Source organism: Gouania willdenowi, chromosome 9, assembly GCF_900634775.1.
Source record: "Gouania willdenowi chromosome 9, fGouWil2.1, whole genome shotgun sequence".
Lineage (NCBI taxonomy): Eukaryota > Metazoa > Chordata > Actinopteri > Blenniiformes > Gobiesocidae > Gouania > Gouania willdenowi.
Window position 1 is genome coordinate 814,683 of NC_041052.1, and position 22,614 is coordinate 837,296.

Below are 22,614 nucleotides of genomic sequence, written 5' to 3' on the forward strand. Positions count from 1 at the left end.
ATATCGTTTAAACAATCCTTTATTGTTACATTAGTTATGAAACTCAGGTGTTTTATCACTAAAATAAACTGTACACTCCAGCACTAAAACAAAATGCAATAAAACAGATTGTTTTTGTTAAAGTGAAGAAATCAAAGCTGCCGTCTGTGCAATAATTATTTCCCTAAACATTTCTTTGGTATGAAAAGTGTTGCAGATATTTTAAACACACTCAGCCTGAGTCTGGTGGAAACTCCAAAGTAAAGTTTAACGGATGTTCTGGGACGTTTTGACGACGCTGAACACGTGTAAATATATGTGGAACATCAACCTTGTGTGAGTGTGAGCTACGGCTGCTCTGACGTTCTCGCGCTAATATCAGGAATATATTACGATGGCGTTCCTCTGTGGTGGTGTCACTGTGACCCTGTGCAGACCTTGTAGAGGAATGTTTGAGTACTGGTGGTATTTTATGAGTCTGACAGAGGGAAACACACACGTTAAGCTCCTTCAGCTTCTCTTGAGTAAAGCTGGCAGCTAAAGGTGGAGGAGAAACTAAGAAAGAGCATTAAAAAGAAACGGATTTTAAAAGAATTGATGTCCTGCTGATGTTGGTTTTTAAAGAGTATTGAATGGATTCTGAAGCTTTCTTTCAACCAGCTCATTTCATGGTCCTGTTATAGTGGAATCAGAAGCTCTCTGTGTTTAGAGCTTCTTCTCGTTTTCTTTCTTCTGCATTTTCAATTCTCAGGAGATTTGTGTAGTTTTCCTTTTTCCTCCTTTTCTTGCTTTATTCTTGTTGGAGCTTCACAAATGAAAACGAGGAGTGGTCTCACATTGAATGTCACTCTTTAATTCTATAATCTGCTTTTCTTATTGTGTTCAGTGCTTATATCACATGATGGTGGTCATTTCTAAACGCATATTGTTGAAAGAACTTGTAATTTTTCTAAAATTCTGCAATTTTCCTCAAATTTTCCAAAGAATTTTGCCAAATTAAGTAGAAATTAGTCACAAAATGAAGGAAATGTAAATGTAGATTGTGCAGGGACAGATATCTGAATATTGTTGGTAATTGACATACGTTACATTTATCATTTATACCTGAAAGAAGAAACAGGCCACATTAATTAGAGTGAGCATAATTAGATTTTCAAAAAAAGAGAACACTTCCATCCTCGGTATTATCAAAAAGTTTTTTTTTGAATCTACCGTATAACGGCAAAATACAATATAGTAGATAAATAAGTTGTTTTTTCCATAAAGTTTAAAAAAGTCTAGCTACAGAAAAGCAGAACAACATTTATTCATCCAATAATTGAACTAATTTTACCCATAACATTAGTTTCATCTACAGTAGTAAAAGTATAGATACTTGGATAAAAAATTCAAAAATTCACAATTTATGAATAAGTGAAAAATATGTATACATATTAGGTTTATGCATTCTAAACCTGCTGCTAAGATTCCCCAAATTATTAGAAATGTGTGTTGAGTGGTTTAATTTTCTATTTGTTTTTTGATCGTCAATGTTGTGTTTTGTGTTTTGATCTCAGACAATAGAAAAATTAAATTATAATATCCTGTTTTAACCCATAGAGGGCAGTCACTCTCACATTTTACAACTAAATACGATTAATTGAAATAGTTTGACTAAAATGTAAAGAGTTGGACAACAATTAATAAACAACATGACCTAATACTAAATACATTTGTTTTCAGGAGAAAAAAGCAGGTTTTGGGCTTTAGTTACTCTTTAGTTTATTTTGTGTAATTTTCCTCAGAAGAAAAACTTAAACTCCTAAAATATTAATACAGAGTTTGGATTTAGTGTTTGGACCTAATATGTCATATCTCTGTTTGCTAAACAGTTATTTCTTAAAATAAGTGTTTGATCCCTGTGACTTTAGCAGCAGCTGAAATAATAATAACTTGGCGCCAAAGGAGGAAAAACACTTTATTATCTACGTGTTGTTTACCATTAAAATCCTCTTCCTGTGTCTGATCTGTGGAGCTTATTGTTGTGGAAGTGGTGAAACATTGAGAGTTTTTTGGCCAGTGTTTGTCTGTGTGGGCAACGAGCAGCTCAGCAGTATTTATAGTATTTAGTATTTTAGTATAGTATTTATAAAACCTCTACACACGTCAGCCCCTCCCACTGATCTGATTTGTATCGCTGTAGAAAAATGGCATGTGTCGCCTCTTTGGTGCGTACTTTTAGCAGACGTAAACGGACAGTGAAGCTGTCGTTGACTTTGTGAACAATCAGGTGATGATGTTACCACGTGGTTAGTGAAGGTCTACATTTCCATTTCTAACCGTTTCCTTCTCTATTGTGGTCATGTGTTGCTCTGTGTGTGTCATCGTATCTTCTGTTTCCAGGGCATCAAGGCGCATGGGAGCGCCACATTATCATCACGGAGACAATTGAGTGAGTGTCTGTGTTCAGTTCCCCTGACTGGATGTCCCTGTGTTCTAGTGTATTTAGATCAGAGAACATGATAACTGTGTACTAAGGCTTGATCAATAGGTACGGCTCTAAAAATATTAAAACAATCATGTCCTGACCTTTGATATGATTAGAAGGTCATGAAGCCTTCAAAGGATCCTCCACTGTTCTTATAAATATGGCCTAAACTTTCTAAATGTCTTTATTAGTAGATCTATGTCTAACAAAACACATTATTATGAACCATATTCATTTAATTACTTACTTTACAGTTTTAGAGCCTGTGTTCCTCCATCTTGAAATCATGTGATTGATGATGTCACACCACTGCTATCCAGGAAGTTAGCTATTATTTGGGTCATAATATATAGTCATCTTAAAGATGTAAATACTTGTTTTAATCTGAAATAAAATGGGTTAATAGTGACCAAAACGTGAAATGTGATGTTGAAAACCACAGATATTGTACCGTTGCTTTGAAAAATACCAAGAAAAGTTAAAGATGTCCATGTAAACCTCTTTTGTTTACAGAAAAAGAATAAAAACTGTTGTGACCTCAATGGGCGACAGTTCCAACTCTGAGGTTTGGTAGTAGACGATGAAACACAGAAGAAGAGCTCTCCTAAGGGACATTTACTGTCCCTTAAATAGTGCGCTGACACGCTCTGGTGGATGAAGTTATGTCACGTTCACACCAAACGTGTCCAAAGCATCAACAGTGTCAGGTTTACATAGACAATATATGGTTCTAGGGAGCGTCAGAGGTCCCGCTGCGCGTCCTCTACCACCTGTGCAGCGTGTTTTGAAGCTTTACGCACGGCGTTTTGAGATTTCAAGTTTTTGACGTGCGTCTGAACTGTAAAGTAGTCCCATTTTTAACAAGACATGAAATGAATATGGTTCATAATAATGTGTTTCGTTAGACATAGATCTACAAATAAAGACATTTAGAAGATTTTAGTCTAACAGTGGAGGATCCCTTTAAGACTTTAACAGTGTTTTATTTGAATCCATCTGTATTATTAGGTCACATAATATACATAATAATATAGTGATGATTATTGTTGTAAATCAAGCCTCAGTTCAGAGATGTTTGTGATGGTGTTTCCTACACTGCCCTGTGATGTAGACAGGAATGCTGCCTCATACGTCCCGACCAATCAGAGGAGAGCTCTCAGCTCAGTCAAAGGTCAAAGGTTAACTCCTTTCACACAGTCTGACTGAGCTGCTAAATCTTCTCTGTGATGTTCTTTAGTTGAAGATTAGAATCTTTCCTTCAATATAACTTCTTTATTCTCTTCATTAAACACTAAATAATTAGATCAATATTATGAAATAAAAGATGTCATTCTTGGCTAATTTTATAATATGATGATATTTACTCAAAGAACATATTACGTCATCATATCAATATGATTCCCATTGAGTCAAAATTATTTGAATTAGTTTCTCATGTTTTAGTTTTTAAAGGTTTTATTGTATATTTTTGAATAAACATTGATGTCTAACAGTGTAGCTGCACTGTGCTGGACTATAGCTGAGCATGCATTAGGATCCATCCTCTAACCCTGCACACCCATGTGACCTTTGACCCCCTAAACACATGTTCCTGTGACCCCTCCTTTCACCACACACTGCTTTATATACAGTTTATATGTGTAGAGACCACAAACAGTCAATGTTAAATCACTTTTGAAAGTTATTGATCATATCTGCTGACACATCCATCATTATGACAAAGGTCCAGATGAACTAGACATTAGGGCTGAGTTCTCAATATCATATTTACTCATTTATTCAAAATTAACCCAATATCACTTGTATGATTGACGATACTGTCTGTGTTTTTAATTTTTTTTTATTATAATTCATTCATTTATTTTTATTAAATATATATATATATATTTATTTTATTTTTTTTCTTTGAGAAAACCCCCCAAATACATTTCATGTTTTAATATCGTGATATCTTGTACGATGTAGCGTCCCACCTGTACTAGATACGTTTTTTTAGATGAAACATTATATTTTAAGGTGAAAGCTGTTGTTCTTAATGTTTGAGCATTTCTGTGAATCCACACAGTAAACAATGAGTTTATTTTCATGTTTAAATGAGTTTGAAGACGATTGTTTTGGTGTTTTAGGGACACTGTGGATGGGCGTGGTCAGCAAACATGCCATGTTTGACAGTTGAAGTTCATAATATATTACAGTTTCATTTATTCAGACAACTTTTTTTTATCAAATTGACTTTGTTCTCCTGTCATGTTTCGACTGTCAGTCTTCCTCAGAGGCATCTGTTGATCAATTTGATGGCTCAAGGCTAGCCAGTTCTGTCAAGTTGGCTACACCCAGAAAGAGTTCATCAAAGAAATCAGCAGATACCTCTGAGGAAGACTGGCAGTTGACAGTTGAAAGATGTCAGGAGATCAAAGTAAATTTCCTGAAAAAAGTCGTCTGAATAAATGAAACCGTAACATATTATTATAAAAAAAAGACAAAATGAACTTGCTGGAATAACTAGTTAAAGCTCAGTTGATGATGTCATAGACTCTGTGGGAATGCTTGAGGACCACATTATCCACACATCTGCTCCTACTGAGGACCAGCAGGCTCAGGCCTTGGTTTGAGATGTTTGAGATGTTCAGCTGGAAGAACCAGATCAGTATTTAAACATCACACTGAGATCTGAGGCCATAGGTACAGGAAACCTATAAACATTTGTTTTTCTGTCTATTTTAACCTGTTATAGAAGAGGTTAGCAGTACATCTTTGGATGCTAATTGCTAGTCCGTCCTACACACACACACACATCAGTCTAACACACGTGTACGTGTCTAACTTTAACTAAACTTACCTAATGTCAGTAGTCAGGTGTAGACACAGGTGTGGTGTGTGTGAAGCTATAGTGATCAGGTGACCTTCACTATGTAGCACCGTCTGTGTGACATGTAAACATTTAGAAAAAAATGTGCAGGTGTGTACACACGTGTGCACGTCAGTAAGTGTGTTTGTGTGTGTGTGTGTGAGTGTTGTATTCTGTCCAATCACAGCAATGATCTGACTCAGAGCGTAACACTACAGTCACTACCACTCTATGGACGGGTGTAGTGACACAGACTGTAACCAGACTAAATGGTGGTCTGTTATACACACACACACACACACACTTACATACCTGCACACGTGGACGCCTAATATTTTTAGTGTTTACATGTCACACAGACGGTGCTACATAGTGAAGGTCACCTGATCACTATAGCTTCACACACACCACACCTGTGTCTACGTGTGACTGATATATTTATGTTTGGTAGGTGAACATCCAGGTGTGACGTAGGTGTGTAGACGCTTTAATGTGTATGTACATTAAAGCATCTGTAGACGTGTTAACATGTTAACACGTCTACAAACACACATGCAGACATGACTTGTGCATTGTGCCCGTCTACCTATTCTAAGTCTATGGTAAATGTAGATCAGACGTGTAGACGTGCAGGCCCAGGGTACGCGTTCGTTTATACGTTCAATAGACTGGTGTTCATGAATTTAGAAGCGATCCACCCCCCCAAACACACACACACACACACACACACACACACACGCACACACACACACAGGTAGAACAGGTGTGTGTGGGTGAATGATGAACCTCATTGAGATAAATTTGGACACATCCAAATGTTCCCTTCAACACCAGAGTGGTCATTTACTGAGGAAACCAAAGCCAAATAATAGTTGACGTGTGTGTGTGGTTGGCCCGCTGCCAGAGCACTTATCTAACTGTGATCCACACCACTTTTCACTCAGGCTCCTAATTATAGTCAGAGGCAGTGGAACACACACATCATACACACGTTGTACACACACACACACACCTTACGCACTCTCCTGAGTACCGTTAGTGCTAATGAGGAATTCTCCCTGTGGACTCTATCTCACTCACACACACACACACACACACACACACACACACACACACACACACACACACACACACACACACACACACACACCTGCTCTGTGACCAGGACCACCTCCTCTGGTCCAACCAATGTTTGTACGTTTTAACACATAGATTAATCAGGGTGAACTCACACTGGTAACTGGGGCCGTTCTAAGCTCACAGCAGGAATCCCCCCCTCCATGTCCCCCCTCCCTGTCCCTTTTCTGACACGGTAGAACGGACGTGATCACCAGCTCAACTCGGTGTAAAGCGTCGCGCGGTACCAACGTCATCACATTTTGCGTGCAGGTCGAGTCGAGTTGTGCGTGCGCATGCCAGTCTGGCACACTGTTTGGACCACCTCTTCTAGCAGGACCATCGGGCCGTTAACCCCCCTGTGGTGCAGTTCACACCTACGCAGGCCAGACAATGGCCCCCATGGTTTCACACATGCACAGAGCTGGTTAGGAACGGCCCTGGTTGCCAGTGTGAGTACAGATAAAAGATGGAGGTACATAAATAAGATTGTGAAACATCATTAGAAGTGGAGCAAAAAGAAAAGGGAATGAAAGGAAGGAGCCGTGGGGAGGAAACCCAATAAGAGGGAGTGACACCATGGAAAAGCCAAGAGATGGAGATCATGTTAAAGGGACAGATATCAAGGGACTTAAGATGGCTTTAGAGGAGAGAGAGAGCAGCAGAGGAGGATATTTGTTCTCTTTACTTATTGAGATCCAGGATCCTCTGAGTCTCACAGGCTGTTAGTCTCTGTGTTGCAGAGTGGCTGGAAATGGACAGAAAATGTGGTAAAAAGAGTTCAATGTGTCAATATTGGCTTAAAAGTGGCAGAAAAAGTAAGAGCAATTAGTTTTCACTGGTAAATTAAGCATTAAATATGAAAAAAAAGAGGTTAAAAATGACAATAATAGGTCAACATATGTGACGTTAGGTGTAAAAGTGGTAGAAAGGGTTTATAAGTGCTGAACATGTGTGTGAAGCTGTGTCCATACCAGCCTGTGATTGGCTGATCACGTTAGGTCTGTGAAGATCAGCAGGTCTGGTCCTGGTCAGTAGATGATGGAGAACACTGAGAACTCCAGATACCACAGTGGGGGACAGTCACTGCTGTGGTATCTGTCATTGTGTCCTTGGGCAAGGCACTTCACCCACATTGTGTGAGTGAGTGGTGGTGGTGGGAGGGGCCTTTGTGGAGTGAAAGAATAATCCCTTAATTCTGTAAAGTGACTTTGAGTGTCTATGATAAAGCTCTATATAAAATTGATGTATTATTATTGTTATTAGAAAGTTACATTAAAATGTGATGAAGTGTCAGAAATGGGAGAAATGTAGCAAAAATACATTAAAAAGAGCAAAAATGTGGCAAGACAAAGTGATGAAAATAGATTAAAATATGGTGAGTTTGGTGAAGTTGTAGAAAAATGGTAAAAATAAGTAAAAAATGGGCTCAAATTATTTAGCGTCTCACGGCCCCAGATGATGTCCTGACCCCAAGGTTGAGAACCTTTATGCAACATTTCACCATTTGAAGTTTTACAGAAATCTTCCTCCTTGTCATCACTGAGTGACCTATCAGGAGCTCACAATTACAGATTTGTTTGGTATGAATTTTGTCAGAGAATTAATTGCGATATTATGATTATTTTTGCATTATTTAAGTTCACACTAGGGGTGTAAATCACCAGCTTCATCACGATACGATGCAATGTTGATCTGTTTGGATGACGATATGATGTTTGATGATTTCACAAAGTCTGTCACGATATGATTTGGATTTGATTCACAAGCCTGTGATCGATATGATGTGATATCATATCTTCATCTCACACAATCATTTACATGTTTATCAGCTCCCTAAAAACAACTGAAACTGTCAAATTATATAATAATTTGATATGAATAGAATATATAATCCTTTATTATAATAATGAATATAGCAAAAAGGTGAACAAAAAGAGGTGATGATAAATGTTTACTGATGCACTAATGTACCAACAAGGTTCAGGCATCATATTTAATGTAAAATTTAGGAAATGTTGGAGCATCTGATTCGTCCTGCAGGAGAAAGTTCAAACTTCAGAGAAAACATGAATCCATTTACAGTTTTTATGATGTAATATCATATGATTGCAGACATTTTTAATGTTAAACTGTTGGAAAAAATTCAAAATTCTTAAACAATTCTTACATTTTTCTCAAATTATGACATATTTCACTTAATTAAATAGAAATTGGTCACATGTAGGAAAAGTAAAGTGTAGGCCCTGTTGGGACTGATATTTATCACTTATTGATTGAATATTATACAGGTTTTATGTATACGTAGAAGTGTAAGGAACAATTATGTTGAAATGACTCATTTTCCCACATGAAATCTGTGGCCCACTCAAACTGCTCTATATTGACTTATAGACATGATATCTTACAGTTAAACTTTAGTTCTAAATAAATAAATAAATAAAGCAACATTTTCTTTATGGAGTTCTACAAACTTTTTATTCTGCACAGCGTCTCCGTCTGTCCTCTAAACAACTCTACCAAGGTAACACCTCCAATATGTGCTGCTGACTCAGAATAAAGAACAAAGCAGGACAGGATGGGACAGAAGGTGGCGGATGCCACAGCGCGCCTCTCGTCCACGTTAACCCACCAGATCCCTGGGGCGGAGCAGAGAGGACAGAGAATGTCACGCCTCTGATGGTGTGTGCATCTTAACAAAGAAGAAGAAGATCAGTGTGTGATCAGTGCCCTCGTCCCCGCGGGCAGGCCACGCCTCCCAGGGAGGGCGGGGGCGGGGGGGCACCTCACTGGGCCCAGATGGTAGTGACAGACCCACAGGGTGGAAAACTACATAAACATGTTAATAAGTAATTATCTCAACCATGACACTTTATTCAGGAGGACGTTAGGAAATAAAAGCCAAGGACACGAGGCTTTAACATAACGACCAAAAACAATATTTATATTTATATATCACATATTTTAATGTTACAAATAATATAAAAGTTCTAGTCATATCTGTGTAACTACACCTGCTGATACATCACTTCCTTTTCCTGTGTTCAGGACGTTGTCCGTCATTGTTTCTGTTCCTACATCAGCCTCAGCGCGCTGACCACGACTTTATAATAAATATAAACATTTACTGAGAGCTTTTTAAAGGACAGCAGTACGGTGTAGACGTGAGGACATCTGACTAAATTACATGTAAAATCACTGTAAATGATGTCACATGACCTCCTTCAATACACGCACATGTTGAAAAGTGCTTTCTAGTGAGGCTGTGTCACTCCATCCAATCATTTCTATCTATGTGGTCACTGTGTGTAGAGCTGTGGCTGCACTGAGAGGGCTGTACACCTCATCTACTTACTGGGGCCAAATGAAAGTAAAATACTCCTTAATAAACCTTTTAAATATGAAGTATATTGTGAGTGAACTCATCCTTTACTAACTCTGTAAGATCATCATTTAAACTATAAATACAAGTTGAGCTGTTTATCATCAGAGCTGTAAACGTACGACTGGAGAAGAAGTGATCAGCTCTCTCAGTGCTGCACATACACTATTCATACTATTCACACTATTCATACTATTCACACTATTCACACTATTCATACTATTCACACTATTCACACTATTCATACTATTCACACTATTCACACTATTCATATTATTCATACTATTCACACTATTCATACTATTCACACTATTCACACTATTCACACTATTCACACTATTCATACTATTTATACTATTCATACTATTCACACTATTCACACTATTCACACTATTCATACTATTTATACTATTCATACTATTCACACTATTCACACTATTCACACTATTCATACTATTTATACTATTCATACTATTCACACTATTCACACTATTCATACTATTCACACTATTCATACTATTCACGCTATTCATATTATTCATACTATTCACACTATTCATACTATTCACACTATTCACACTATTCACACTATTCATACTATTTATACTATTCATACTATTCACACTATTCACACTATTCATACTATTTATACTATTCATACTATTCACACTATTCACACTATTCACACTATTCACACTATTCATACTATTCACGCTATTCATATTATTCATACTATTCACACTATTCATACTATTCACACTATTCACACTATTCATACTATTCACACTATTCATATTATTCACACTATTCATATTATTCATACTATTCACACTATTCATATTATTCACACTATTCACACTATTCATACTATTCACACTAATCCCTGGTCGATGCGTCACTGGAGCAACCAAAAAAACGTAACAATGTTCAAGCCATTAAAACGCCATGTACATATTTTAATATGTACTCCGAGACGATATATCGTGGGACAAGATATCGCGATATTGAAAAGTCACAGTTTATATCGTTTATCGTACAAGTCGATGTTTTGAAGAGTTTGGCAGTAATTGTCTGTTTTTATATTTTCTCTGCAGTGACACTTTTTGCACTTTAAAAGGGAAACTTATTGTTTATTTCATATTCACTTTAATTGAAGAGGTTATACCTAGAGTATATATAAGTACAGTATGTGCAGAGTTAGTTAAATAAAAACATGGTTATTTTTCCTTTCCAAAAATACGATCCTGTATGTTTATTTATTTATTTAGACGGGATAATGCGTATTAATGAACATTTACATAGTAGAATATGCACGTAAATACGCTGATATGTGATATCATGCATATCTGTATATGTCACTTACATAAAACACAGCTACACACAGAAGATATTTATAAATTCTTACACATATACTCAGGTACTACATGTTTTTATGCATTAAAACCGTTTTTTTAAATAAAATAAATGCAGTTGGACAGAATATTTATGGGTTGAAAACTAGAAGAAAAGTCCAAGAGTTGTTTTGTAAAACTTTTATTAAAAACATTGTAGAATCATTAGAATAAGAAGAAAAAAACCCAGAGGTTTTTAACAGTCACTGTTTGTGATGTTAGGTTTTAATATTTTCACTGAAAAGTTCTTAAAACCATAATTCACTCTTTATTTGATTATATTTGGTTAGATGTTGTGTTAAGGTCGTGGAAAAAGCATTTATTCATCTATCTTTGATTTTCATATCTTTTCATCCAGTTATAGACATTTAACAACATCACACTCATCGATCTAGAAAAATAAAAACTAGTAGCTGACACACACACACACACACACACATACATTTCTCTGAATCTAATTTAACTTTATCTTCTGAAAAATGGTAAACCTGATGATAAAATGCTGACAAATAAAACATTAAGTGAAATGAAGATGTTTTATTTTGACTCTACACATGTTGAACTGATGTTAATTAACGTGAGTCACTGGACATTTTAGACGTTTTTTTAGTAATTATCAGAGTTTGGTTTCGTGTGACTCGACAGAATAAGGAAAACGCTGGAACGTACGTTACTAAGGATCCACGTGAAGTGTGTGACATGAATTAAAGACGACCTTTGCACTCTGTGAAATAATATCAGGCCAATGTTTTTTAAATCACCCCCCCTAGTGGCAGGTCAGATAAAAACTCTTTATAATAAATCTGGACTTTTCAGTGGATTTTAAATACAAGGATTTATTTTTCACAAGAACAAAATTGTCAAGATTTTATATTTTTCATGTTGTGCTTTGAAAGATTTGCAGATTTTTAGTTTTTTTCCTGTCAAATGTATTTAAAATAAAAGTTAGATTAAGGAGAGAGAAAATGTTCTTTAACTGTTCAACCATGTCATGGTATTTAATGTAGATTTTAAAACTCTTGGTCTTAATTCTGGTCTAGACTGACCTAAGTGTTGGTCTTCAGGTAGACATTATATTTAACATTTGTTTCATCTTGACAACGTCATGGATCACATGGTGCATACTTTTCTAACCTGGCTGACACCAGTGTTACTGTTACTCTTTGTAATAAGTAAAATGGTTATTTTTAGGGAAGCACAAAAATAAATTCTTGGCTGAAACTAAAAACCAAAAATGAGGAAAAACCAAATTCGTAAACCATGCAAAACACCGACAGAATTGATGATGTCATTTATTAGTCACGTTGCATTTCTGACTCTGACTGTGTTCTAACCTCAGTAAAATGTGGTGTGGATCGTTTGTCGTTCACGCTGGTTTAATTCATCCCAGTAATGATCTTTATAACGTGGACCAAGTAGTAGTGGTGATAAAGATCAGAAGATCTCTGTGGAACGCTGATGTACAGCCATGTGTGAGGGGTGTGGTGTGGGGGGTCCGTGTGTCGACACAGGGCTGCTCATGGCGTTGACGTGACACAGAAACATAAATGTCACCTGAAAGTGAACCTTTCACTCCGTGATCTGTCTCAACCTCTGCTTAGAAGAGGCTTTAGTGATCAGATGTGTTTGAATACACGTTGGTCCGTTTCCAGCTGTTTGCTGCGTCATCACAACATCCTGTTTCAGTCGGGTTGGTTCAGTGAATAAAAGTGAAAATGTACTTTTGCCCCATTTTTGGCCAGAAATCCTGGGTAACCGAAGACTTTCTGTGCATCACTAGTTATTTTTTTAGATTAGTTTATTAATAATAATAATAATAATAATAATAATAATAATAATAATAAGGTGTAGAACAAATGTAGCCCAACACTAATAGTCTTTGTCTAGTTTTGCTTTTCATTCCTTATAATTGTTTCTCCGTCCACTTCCATAAACACTTTTTTTTCTATTTCTCCATCAGTCGTCATCTTTCTGCTTTTATCGTTTATTTCTGTTATTTTCCATCTCACTTTTCCTCACCATGCTGTGTTTTGTCTTTCTTTGTGTTCTTCATTTCTAAATGTCCTCCAGTAGGAACCAGAGTGTGACGATGAATGCAACAGGTACGAATGTTTGCATCACTGTGCATCACTGTTAGCTCCGCCCCCTCCTTTAAAAACAATCACCTGACTGAGAGAATAGTGAATATAGAGCAATAGTGAGTAGTGAGGTGCTAGCTAGTAGGGGTGTACATTACCATGAATACGATATATCCTGATACTAAATAATACAATATAGATCTCACTATCAGTAATTACAAATTTCACCTTTAAAAGTACAACATTGTATGAAATACAATTTATTTAATTTTCCTTTAAACTTGTTAGAAAAGTTCATCGATGTGTCAAATTACATTTTTTAAAAAAGTTTAACTTTTGCTTCTACAACAGATTATTATTATTATTATTATTATTATTATTATTATTATCTATTGTTATTTATTGTTATTTTATTATTTTTTTTACAACAGATTATGTTTCTGTTAAGTTCTTAAATTATTTGAATAAAAACTAACCACATACATCTATCAAAGTGTATGTTTTATTAAAATAAAGTCATAGAGGAGTGAGATAGTTTAACAAGGTTTGATGGTGCATTCACTGACACCTCGTGACTGGGAGTTTGCTATAATATGTGCAATTAAATAGTTTTTTAGTTGAAAAACATGATTTGAAAAATCTATTTAGACATGTTATTGTTTTTGGATCGATACGATAATCGCGCGGTAAAATATCGCCATACACTCTTATTAGTTAGCATAACATAGATTGTTCTTTGGAGATCTTATAGTATAGAATGGGCGTGTCTTAACTGCACCAGGAGCCCCGCCCATAATCAAGGCTTTTTTTTAGCCTAACTCAGTGTTTAGTCACGTACATTTGTTTTTATTTAGTTTTATTTTTTATTATTAACTAGTTGATGTTTGTTGATGTGGAATTGTTGGGTCTTAATAACTTTATATTTTGTGATGAGTGCCACACGATGACTGTTGTTGTAATTAACGTTATATAAATAAAGACGTGAGGAAACGCTGTGTAAAGAATAAGACAAAGGCAGTGAATGATAATATATTCATTGATAATTTCACATTAATTCACTTCACTAATTATTGATTAGTTATTTTTACACAATAGAAAGTTAACCTTTTAGATAAGATGACTTTTACAGTCTTTATGACACGTTAATAATCTCATTATGTTGACTTTGATGCCCTCAGAATAACTCACATTATTCTTCTTTCATCTTCTTTCAATCCTTTGTGTGCGTCGAACATAATTATCCTTTGATAGAAGAAAATAAATCTGTGGCGCTAAGCAGGGATTAGCATGATGAGCTAACTACCTGTCAACACGTACCTGATGTGCTGTAGAACCACAGGTTGTCCGTTTTGATTGATGTGGATGATTAGCATTAGCATGGTAATAATTATAAAGCTCAGCAGGGTTCCAGGTTTATTCATCTCACTGTGAACACGTCTCTTAATCAGTGGTTGAACTGTTTTTCACACGTTAGGAAGCGTCTCACAGCGTTTTCACTCATTGTTCACTTTGTTTGACTCAAGAAATCAAAAAGATTTAATGCAACAAACTGTTAGGGTTTAGTTAGAGATGAAGTAATGTGAAAGAACTGCACTAATGAACACGTGTAAATCAACCTTTTTGAATGTATTGTTATTATTCTCAACCTTTTATGAAATAAGAAATGTTTAAAAATAAAAATAAAGCAAACCACTGCACAAAAATATGAACAAATAATAATAAAACATAAATTAAGACCTTTAATTTGAAAGATTTCACTGAACATTCTTTTTTTATTCGTTGGTAGTGTTGGCTAAACAATGACCCTGTACTGGTCCTCGACCCAAAGTTTGGGGACTGCTGCTTTTTATCACAATTTTGTAGAATTTTGCATAATTTTTTTGCGACAAGATCCCTTTTTTTTAAAATAAAGTTTGCTGTATTCTATTAAATGTAATGATGTTACAGTTGTTTGGTCTTATTTTTATAATGTGTACATGTTTAAAATGATAAAAATTTAAAAAGACCCACACTTTACATTTGCTTTGCATTAATACAGGAAAGAAACAAGGGTTTGTTTGTCATTTTTTTCTCTCATTTCATGTGTTTTGGTTGTCATTTTGTAAATTTAAAATTTTATACACTATTTTGGGGTTTTTTGTTGTGATTTTGTTTTTTTTTATGTAATTTTGTGCATTTTTGTAATTTTTTTCACTACTTTTATTCATTTATTGTATTTTTTTTTTGTTTTTGATGTTATTTTTGTGTATATTTGCTTATCAAATTTGTGTGTTTTAGGAATAATGTGTAATTTTGCCTTATTTAATTCTTGATTTATTTTGGTTGAGTGGAATCAGAAAGACATTATTATTGATCCGTGCAGTCGTCTTATTACACAGCACATTAGCTTTTTTATTTTGATGAAAGCAAAGTAACACTAAAGCTTTCTTGTTTTGATTAGTTGTGTTTCAGTCTTTATTGTGTGTGTGTGTTTTTTATTGACTTTTCACCTCTTTTACAGCTGCGTTTTGTTTATTTCACTAAAGCTGGAACAATTCTGTCTAAATACTCCCTAATTTTACTGTATTCTAGTGAATTTTAGTTGTATTTTGTGACATTGTTGGTGTGAAAGTGTTGATCGTGTGTTCTAAGTGTTTGTGTTTCTGTCAAAGAAGGAAACATCTGGTCCATCTTTAGAAAAGCTTTTTAAATGACTCGATCAGGGACTCACGCTGCAGACAGCCACTCTGTTAGGGTAGAATATACTCAATAATAATAATATCAGTGTACACTGTTATTACTGAACTCTGGTGGTGTCATACAGACTATGTTCATCGGCTCACATCATGTCTTCATTGTTACGCTGGAGAAGGTTTTTATTAATGAAGGAGCGTCTGTTTCACTGGAGCACAAACACCAGAGGAAAACAAGCAAAGTGCAAATTACACAACAGCAGCAGATGAGTAAATACACAGTGAGAAAACCACGGCAGTTTTTAGGGAAGAATCGTACAGTACAGAACAAAAAGACCAGATTTTAAATGTCATGCACGTACGTGAACAAATGTGATCACATACATCATCATTAAAAGCAGCACAAACACAAAGTCCCAGATAAACACACATGACTAACAGCTAGAATAACGTAACTCAGCGTTCATTCATCATAATTATGGCGTGAAGTAGAAAGATTAGTGGAAAATATCATCGTCTCCTTCCTGTAGAGGTGGAAACGTGAATTCACCTGAAATGAGTTTATAATTCAGTGTCATCAGATGCTTTTTTCTAATGGGTTTTAATCAACTGATTATAAATTAGTCTGACGAACATAGAGATCAATATTCCCACACATACTTAACTAATCAATAAAGTCATTCCATCAACTTGTTTTTGTCTTCTTTACGAATAATTTATTCAGACAACTGTTTGTCAGGAAATTTACTTTGATCTCCTGATATTTTTCGACTGTCAACTGCCAGTCTTCTTCAGAGGCGTCTGCTGATCTCGAAACATATCAGGAGATCAAAGTAAATGGTCTGAATAAATACTAATAAATCTTAACATATTATTCCAGAAGAAGACAAAAAGAACTTGCTGGAATTATTACATGTAAGTCAAAGAAACATCAAAGAGATCAGCAGAGGCCTCTGAAGAAGACTGGCAGTTGAAAGTCAGTCGAAACATGTCAGGAGATCAAAGTAAATTTAGTAATCCTGGCTTTGCATTAGTGATCAGATGTTTTTTAATAAATATTTGTTTTCGTGGTAAACCAGAGTTTTTATAAAACATGAGTTGATCACATGATTGGTTTCCTGATAAATCACGTTATGTTACATCACTCACACTTTCTATCATTGCAGAAATAATTTAATGAATATAATACGTCCACTGGGATGTTCTTTAGCGCCCCCTGCCTGGTAATAAAATGTTTGATCATGTTGAGATGATTATTTTTCTTTCATCCACTTGTTGAACTCCATCAATAATTAAAGTTTAGTTTTTCTAAGATGACTTTATTCTTTCATTTAAGTCACGTTGACAGATTCTGCCTAAAAACAAACTTAAAGTCAAGTTTTTGCAGTAAAACTTATATATGTATATATAAACTTAGAAATATTTGTCTTAAATACTAAATGTTCACAGTTTCTGTGATCTTTTATTTTTATTATGATTTATTTTTATTCTTCTTCAAATCTGATAAAAATAACATCAAATCAATCGTTGTTTTTAAGAAGCTATTTTCATACAATAGAATGCAGCTCAAAGTGCACATATTTTAGAACGGTAATAAAGATCTTTATGAGGTCACGCCCCCCACCCCCATTTAAGAAGCCCTGCCCTAACCATTAGTGTTAATAAACTGTTCTATAATCATGTTAATACCACAGTATACTTTAATACATTACATATGTCTAAGGTTAACCATCTTTGAAAAGCACATTTAAGTTGAGTTAACCTTAACAATAAATAATGGTTTTAAACTCACCTTTGATACACATTTACAATGTCACCATCATGTCCTTTCTCATTTTTTATGACATTGTTCAGTGAAATCTGCTTTTATGGAAGTGGTAGGGTTTACTGTAACTACCATTTAACTACTTCCTGTTGTCCCTAGAAAACTAAGAGCATTAAACGTCTGAGATGCAGTGATAGTCCTTCACAATAAAAGAAAATCAAACATGAACTACTTACGTTTAGTATCTTTCCATAGAAGTGAAGATGTTAACTTTATGTTTGTGGAAGAGTTAAAGTAGTGATGACAGGACTAAATGAAAACAGTAAAAATAAATAGACGTGTTCGAGACGAAGGAGGGAAAACACATTCAATGTGAGCTGTAAAAGACGCCGAACACACACACACACTGAGTGGCCAAGGTCAGATCAAGTCACAGCAGGTTCACAAGGTCCCTGCGGAGAGCCAGGTTATAACTGACGACTATAATGAGACTAATTAGTGAAACAAAACCTTCATCACAGAGAATAATGACCTGGCCATGGATGGATGGATGGATGGATGGATGGAAGGATAGAAGGAGGCGTTGGATGAGTCAAATTTGAAAAGAGAGAAATGTTATTAAACCTGAGGTGTAGAGATGGATGATGGATTTGTGTCTGAAACAGGTCAGGTTATATAAACACCTATTCATATACGTATATATATATATATATATATATATATATTTATATATAACAGCTTATATAAACAACATCATTCTGTTGGTCTTCAACTGTCTGATGTTAAACAACTGCACAGATGTTTAAATTATTGGCTGAAACCAAAAATAATTAAACAAGTTTAATCGAAAAACATAACTCATAAATAAGTTATGTCACTTACCAGTGATTATTATTATTAGTCCCATTGTATTTGTACTAACCTCACTAAAATGTAAAGCATTACAATTGCATAGATTAATATTAATGCTTTAAAAGTAACTAAAACCATAAAAACACTTTTTTCTTATAAGCATGTTTGGTGGTTATAGAATCACACTAACATATAAAACAGATCATTGCTCCTTTAAAAGGTTTCCTAATCTATGTGTAGTGATACAAACAATAATAATAATACCAATAATCCTCACATTTACCCGTCTATCATCACTAATCTGTTATTTTACCCACAATTACCTCAACATTGCAAAGAATAAAGAAAAATCTATATTATTATCTCATTATTTCTCCTCAGAATAACGATAGATAAAGTTTCTGTTGCATTTGAACAGAAAAAAATATGGATGGAACTTTTCTTAGGTTTTCATAAGAAAATGCTTTAAAGCACAGGTGTCAAACTCATGGTCCAGGGGACACATCCGGACCTTTAAAGCTCCCAATTCGGCCCGCTGGAGAACGTAAACAAGACAGCAAAAATATGACTCATTGTGTAAATCACAAACTAATTCACCCTCCAAATGCATTAATACAATGAAACTGCAGTTTTCCCACGCCTATATCACATGATTTTTACTCCCAAACTGTTGTAAGAACTCTCAATTTTTCCAAAATCCCACAATTTTCCTCAAAATTAAATAAAAATTGGTCACAGAACCTTGAAATTTAAGATCCTGCAGGGACTGATATCTGTATCTTATTGCTTGAATATTGTCTTTTTCTTAAATACTATTATAGGTGGACGTGACACATTCATTATAAAACTGCTCATTTTCCCGCCTAAAATCTGATTCCCACTTCAAATGAAACATGTCCGTATTTTGACTTTGAACTATAATCATTTTAAAGGTTATTCTGTGTTACAGATCAGAAGCTTTGTTGTATAATAAATGATTTCCATGTACGTATCAATCAAAGTCAAACGATGAGTTTCAGGAATAATTTGGTAAAAGCTTTGAACCATCAGTCACTGAGTGGATCCACTGCAGACGAAAAGTACCAAAGTCAAGTTTATCATACGGACAGAAATGCAGTGAAACACATAATTACATGTAAAATAAGATCTATTTCTGAGATGTTTAGTTTGTTTTTCTCTGAGCGCGTGTAGGATTTCTGATTTCTGCGTTCGTCCCCGTCTTTCACTCACGTCATTTTCTTTAATGTCGTTCACTTTTCTGACTTTTAATTCAACATGAAGTGAAGCTGAAGGGGGGGGGGGGGGGGGGTAAAGATTTTTCTCCAGGGAACATAAAATATTTTTTTAATAGCCTGTGCATATTTCAGAGTTTTCATTAAAGTGTTGGTGATTGGAAGATCATTGTCTTTGATGTAAAAAAAAAAAAAGCACTAAAAATGAGCCGAGAATCATTTCTTTGCATTTTTGAAGGAACTTTCATAATTTGAACAACATTAATGATAAAGTAGAGAAAGTTTAGAAGAGTTAACACACACACACATTACTTTGGACTTTATGTTTTCATGTTCTCTTTAATCGACTATTACAGAAACATGTCAACACACTGATCGTTTTTCAGTTCATATTATTAATTATGGAAACAGAATAACTCAATACCTACAAATATAGAAAAAAAGCCTTGATTATGGGCGGGGCTCCTGGAGCAGTTAAGACACGCCCAGTCCATACTGTAAAATCAAAAAACTATCTATGCTATGCTAACCACATTTTCTGCTGAAATCAAATATATTGTGTATGAAGTATTTCTGTTTGTGTCAGAGTGACTGCCCTCTATGGGTTAAACCAGGGTTTTACAACTGATTTTTTTCTATTGGCTGAGAATGAGATTCTGTGACATCATTGGATCATCACTTTTAGCCCCGCCCCCTCCTATAAAAACTACCACCTGTGGACTCTAGAATCTGTGAGTAGGATGGACTGAGAGAAGAGTGAATAGAGAGCTATAGTGAGTAGCTAGTTAGCATAGCATAGATTGTTCTACGGAGGTTTTATAGGATAGAGTGGGCGTGGCTTAACTGGGTTAGTGTTTCTATTCTTATAGAAAATAAAGACCAAGAAGAAAAACCTCTGCTCTACATGAATGTGCTAAAAATGTAACTATTTAACCCAAACAATAACCGACAATATTTAGTTTAAAGACTTCAAACAATTAGCCTGTGATTAGTTTTCATAATTTTTGACATTAAATAATTAAAGCATTTTAATTTCTTGTAAAACACAGACAAAAGAAGGAAAACGTGCGCTGGGCATGGACTGAAATAAATGTTAGCGTTGGTTCCCTGTGTGTGACTGTAGGGGGCAGTAGTGAGCGTTAACTAATCCTATAGATTCTTCTGTTATTGCCACTTATTCACAGTTTGTGTTTTTGTTCCAGGCGACTTGTTTCCAGCTGAGATTGTTGGTTTTCTAAATAAAATAATATATATTCCAGACAGATATTTGCTGTTGACACTCTGCAGAGTTTTATTGAATAATTCTCTATTTTCAAATCTCAAGAGGACGTGTGATTGCAGCGAGTGTCTGGCAGCAACATATGCCAACTTCCTAACAGAATTACAGGCATTGAGGTGCATTTGAATCAAATAAATCTGCTGCTGAGGTGATTCAGGACGTGTGGTTTGGACAGGAAGGAAATAAAATTAGGACACGAATTTGAAAATGCTGGAGAATCAGTTCAAGAATATTTTCAACACGAGGACTTCCTGCAGCTCTTCTTCTCTTTTTTCACTCTGCAACGCTTTTAATGTGGAAGTACTTTCCTCCAGCGTACAGTAGAAGGTCAACGCTTTAAATGATCAGACACATTGTATCTGTTGCATCACGTCTCACTGATAAATACACAGATATGATAATGAATGTATAACAGCAGCCTCCAGTTAGTGTTTCATACTTTATATATTTGTTTACCATTTAAATGTGTTTGTACAGATTTGTTCTTCTGAAATAATATATTTTTAGTTTGTGAAGAAAGTCTATAATTAATGTAAACAGGAAAACAGATACAGGAAGTCTGAGGGGGATTAATACTTTTTATAGGAGCTGTGTGTGTGTGTGTGTGTGTGTGTGTGTGTGTGTGTGTGTGTTTAGATTGGCTGAACTCTGCTGCTTCCTTTGGTTATTACTGTTAGAATATTAAAGCGATCCTCCTGGTTTCCTCCTGGTTTCCTCCTGGTTTCCTCCTGTTGTCCACCTGGTTTCCTCCTGGTTTCCTCCTGGTTTCCTCCTGTTTTCCTCCTGTTTTCCTCCTGGTTTCCTCCTGGTTTCCTCCTGTTTTCCTCCTGGTTTCCTCCTGTTTTCCTCCTGTTTTCCTCCTGTTTTCCTCCTGGTTTCCTCCTGGTTTCCTCCTGTTTTCCTCCTGGTTTCCTTATGGTTTCCTCCTGGTTTCCTCCTGTTTTCCTCCTGGTTTCCTCCTGTTGTCCTCCTGGTTTCCTCCTGGTTTCCTCCTGTTTTCCTCCTGGTTTCCTCCTGGTTTCCTCCTGTTTTCCTCCTGGTTTCCTCCTGGTTTCCTCCTGGTCATTGACCTGTGGACCAGTTCTAGACCCTCAGCAGGTCATTGAGGGTTGATGGGAGTTTGACCAACCAGTCCATGTGTTTTGTAGAGTTAAAGAAGGCAGTAGACCATGTCACATGGGGATTCCTGTGGGGGTTTTTCCTGGAGTACGGGGTATTGGACCCCCTGATATGGGTGGTCTGTTCCATGTATGACCAGAGTCAGAGCTTGTAGTGAGTAGGACTGGTTTCCAGTGAGGGTTGGACTGGTCCAGGGCTGCCCTTTGTTTGTTCATTCTGTTCATAACGTTTATGGACAGAATTTCTAGGCTCAGTCGTTGAGGGGGTGTGGTTTGGGGGCCTCAGGATTGGGTCACTGCTTTATGCAGATGATGTGGTTCTGTTGGCTCCATCAGGTCGTGACCTTCAACTCTCACTGGATCCATTCACAGCTGAGTGTGAAGCAGGATGAGAATCAGAACCTCCACATCTGAGTCCATGGTTCTCCACCAGAA

The 22,614-nt window shown here is 35.8% G+C and overlaps 1 protein-coding gene across 2 annotated transcripts in view; it reads left to right on the top strand.

The window, feature by feature from the left end:
• Nucleotides 1–22,614, top strand: part of ccser1 (coiled-coil serine-rich protein 1) — a 125,064-nt gene that overhangs the window by 79,986 nt on the left and 22,464 nt on the right. Inside the window, exon 11 of one of the 2 annotated variants that reach the window (XM_028457998.1) lies at nt 2,362–2,410. The exons of the other annotated variant lie outside the window; for it this stretch is intronic. Coding sequence (XP_028313799.1) covers nt 2,362–2,410 — 49 coding nt within the window. The remainder of the gene's footprint in view (nt 1–2,361; nt 2,411–22,614) is intronic. 2 annotated transcript variants of the gene reach the window in all.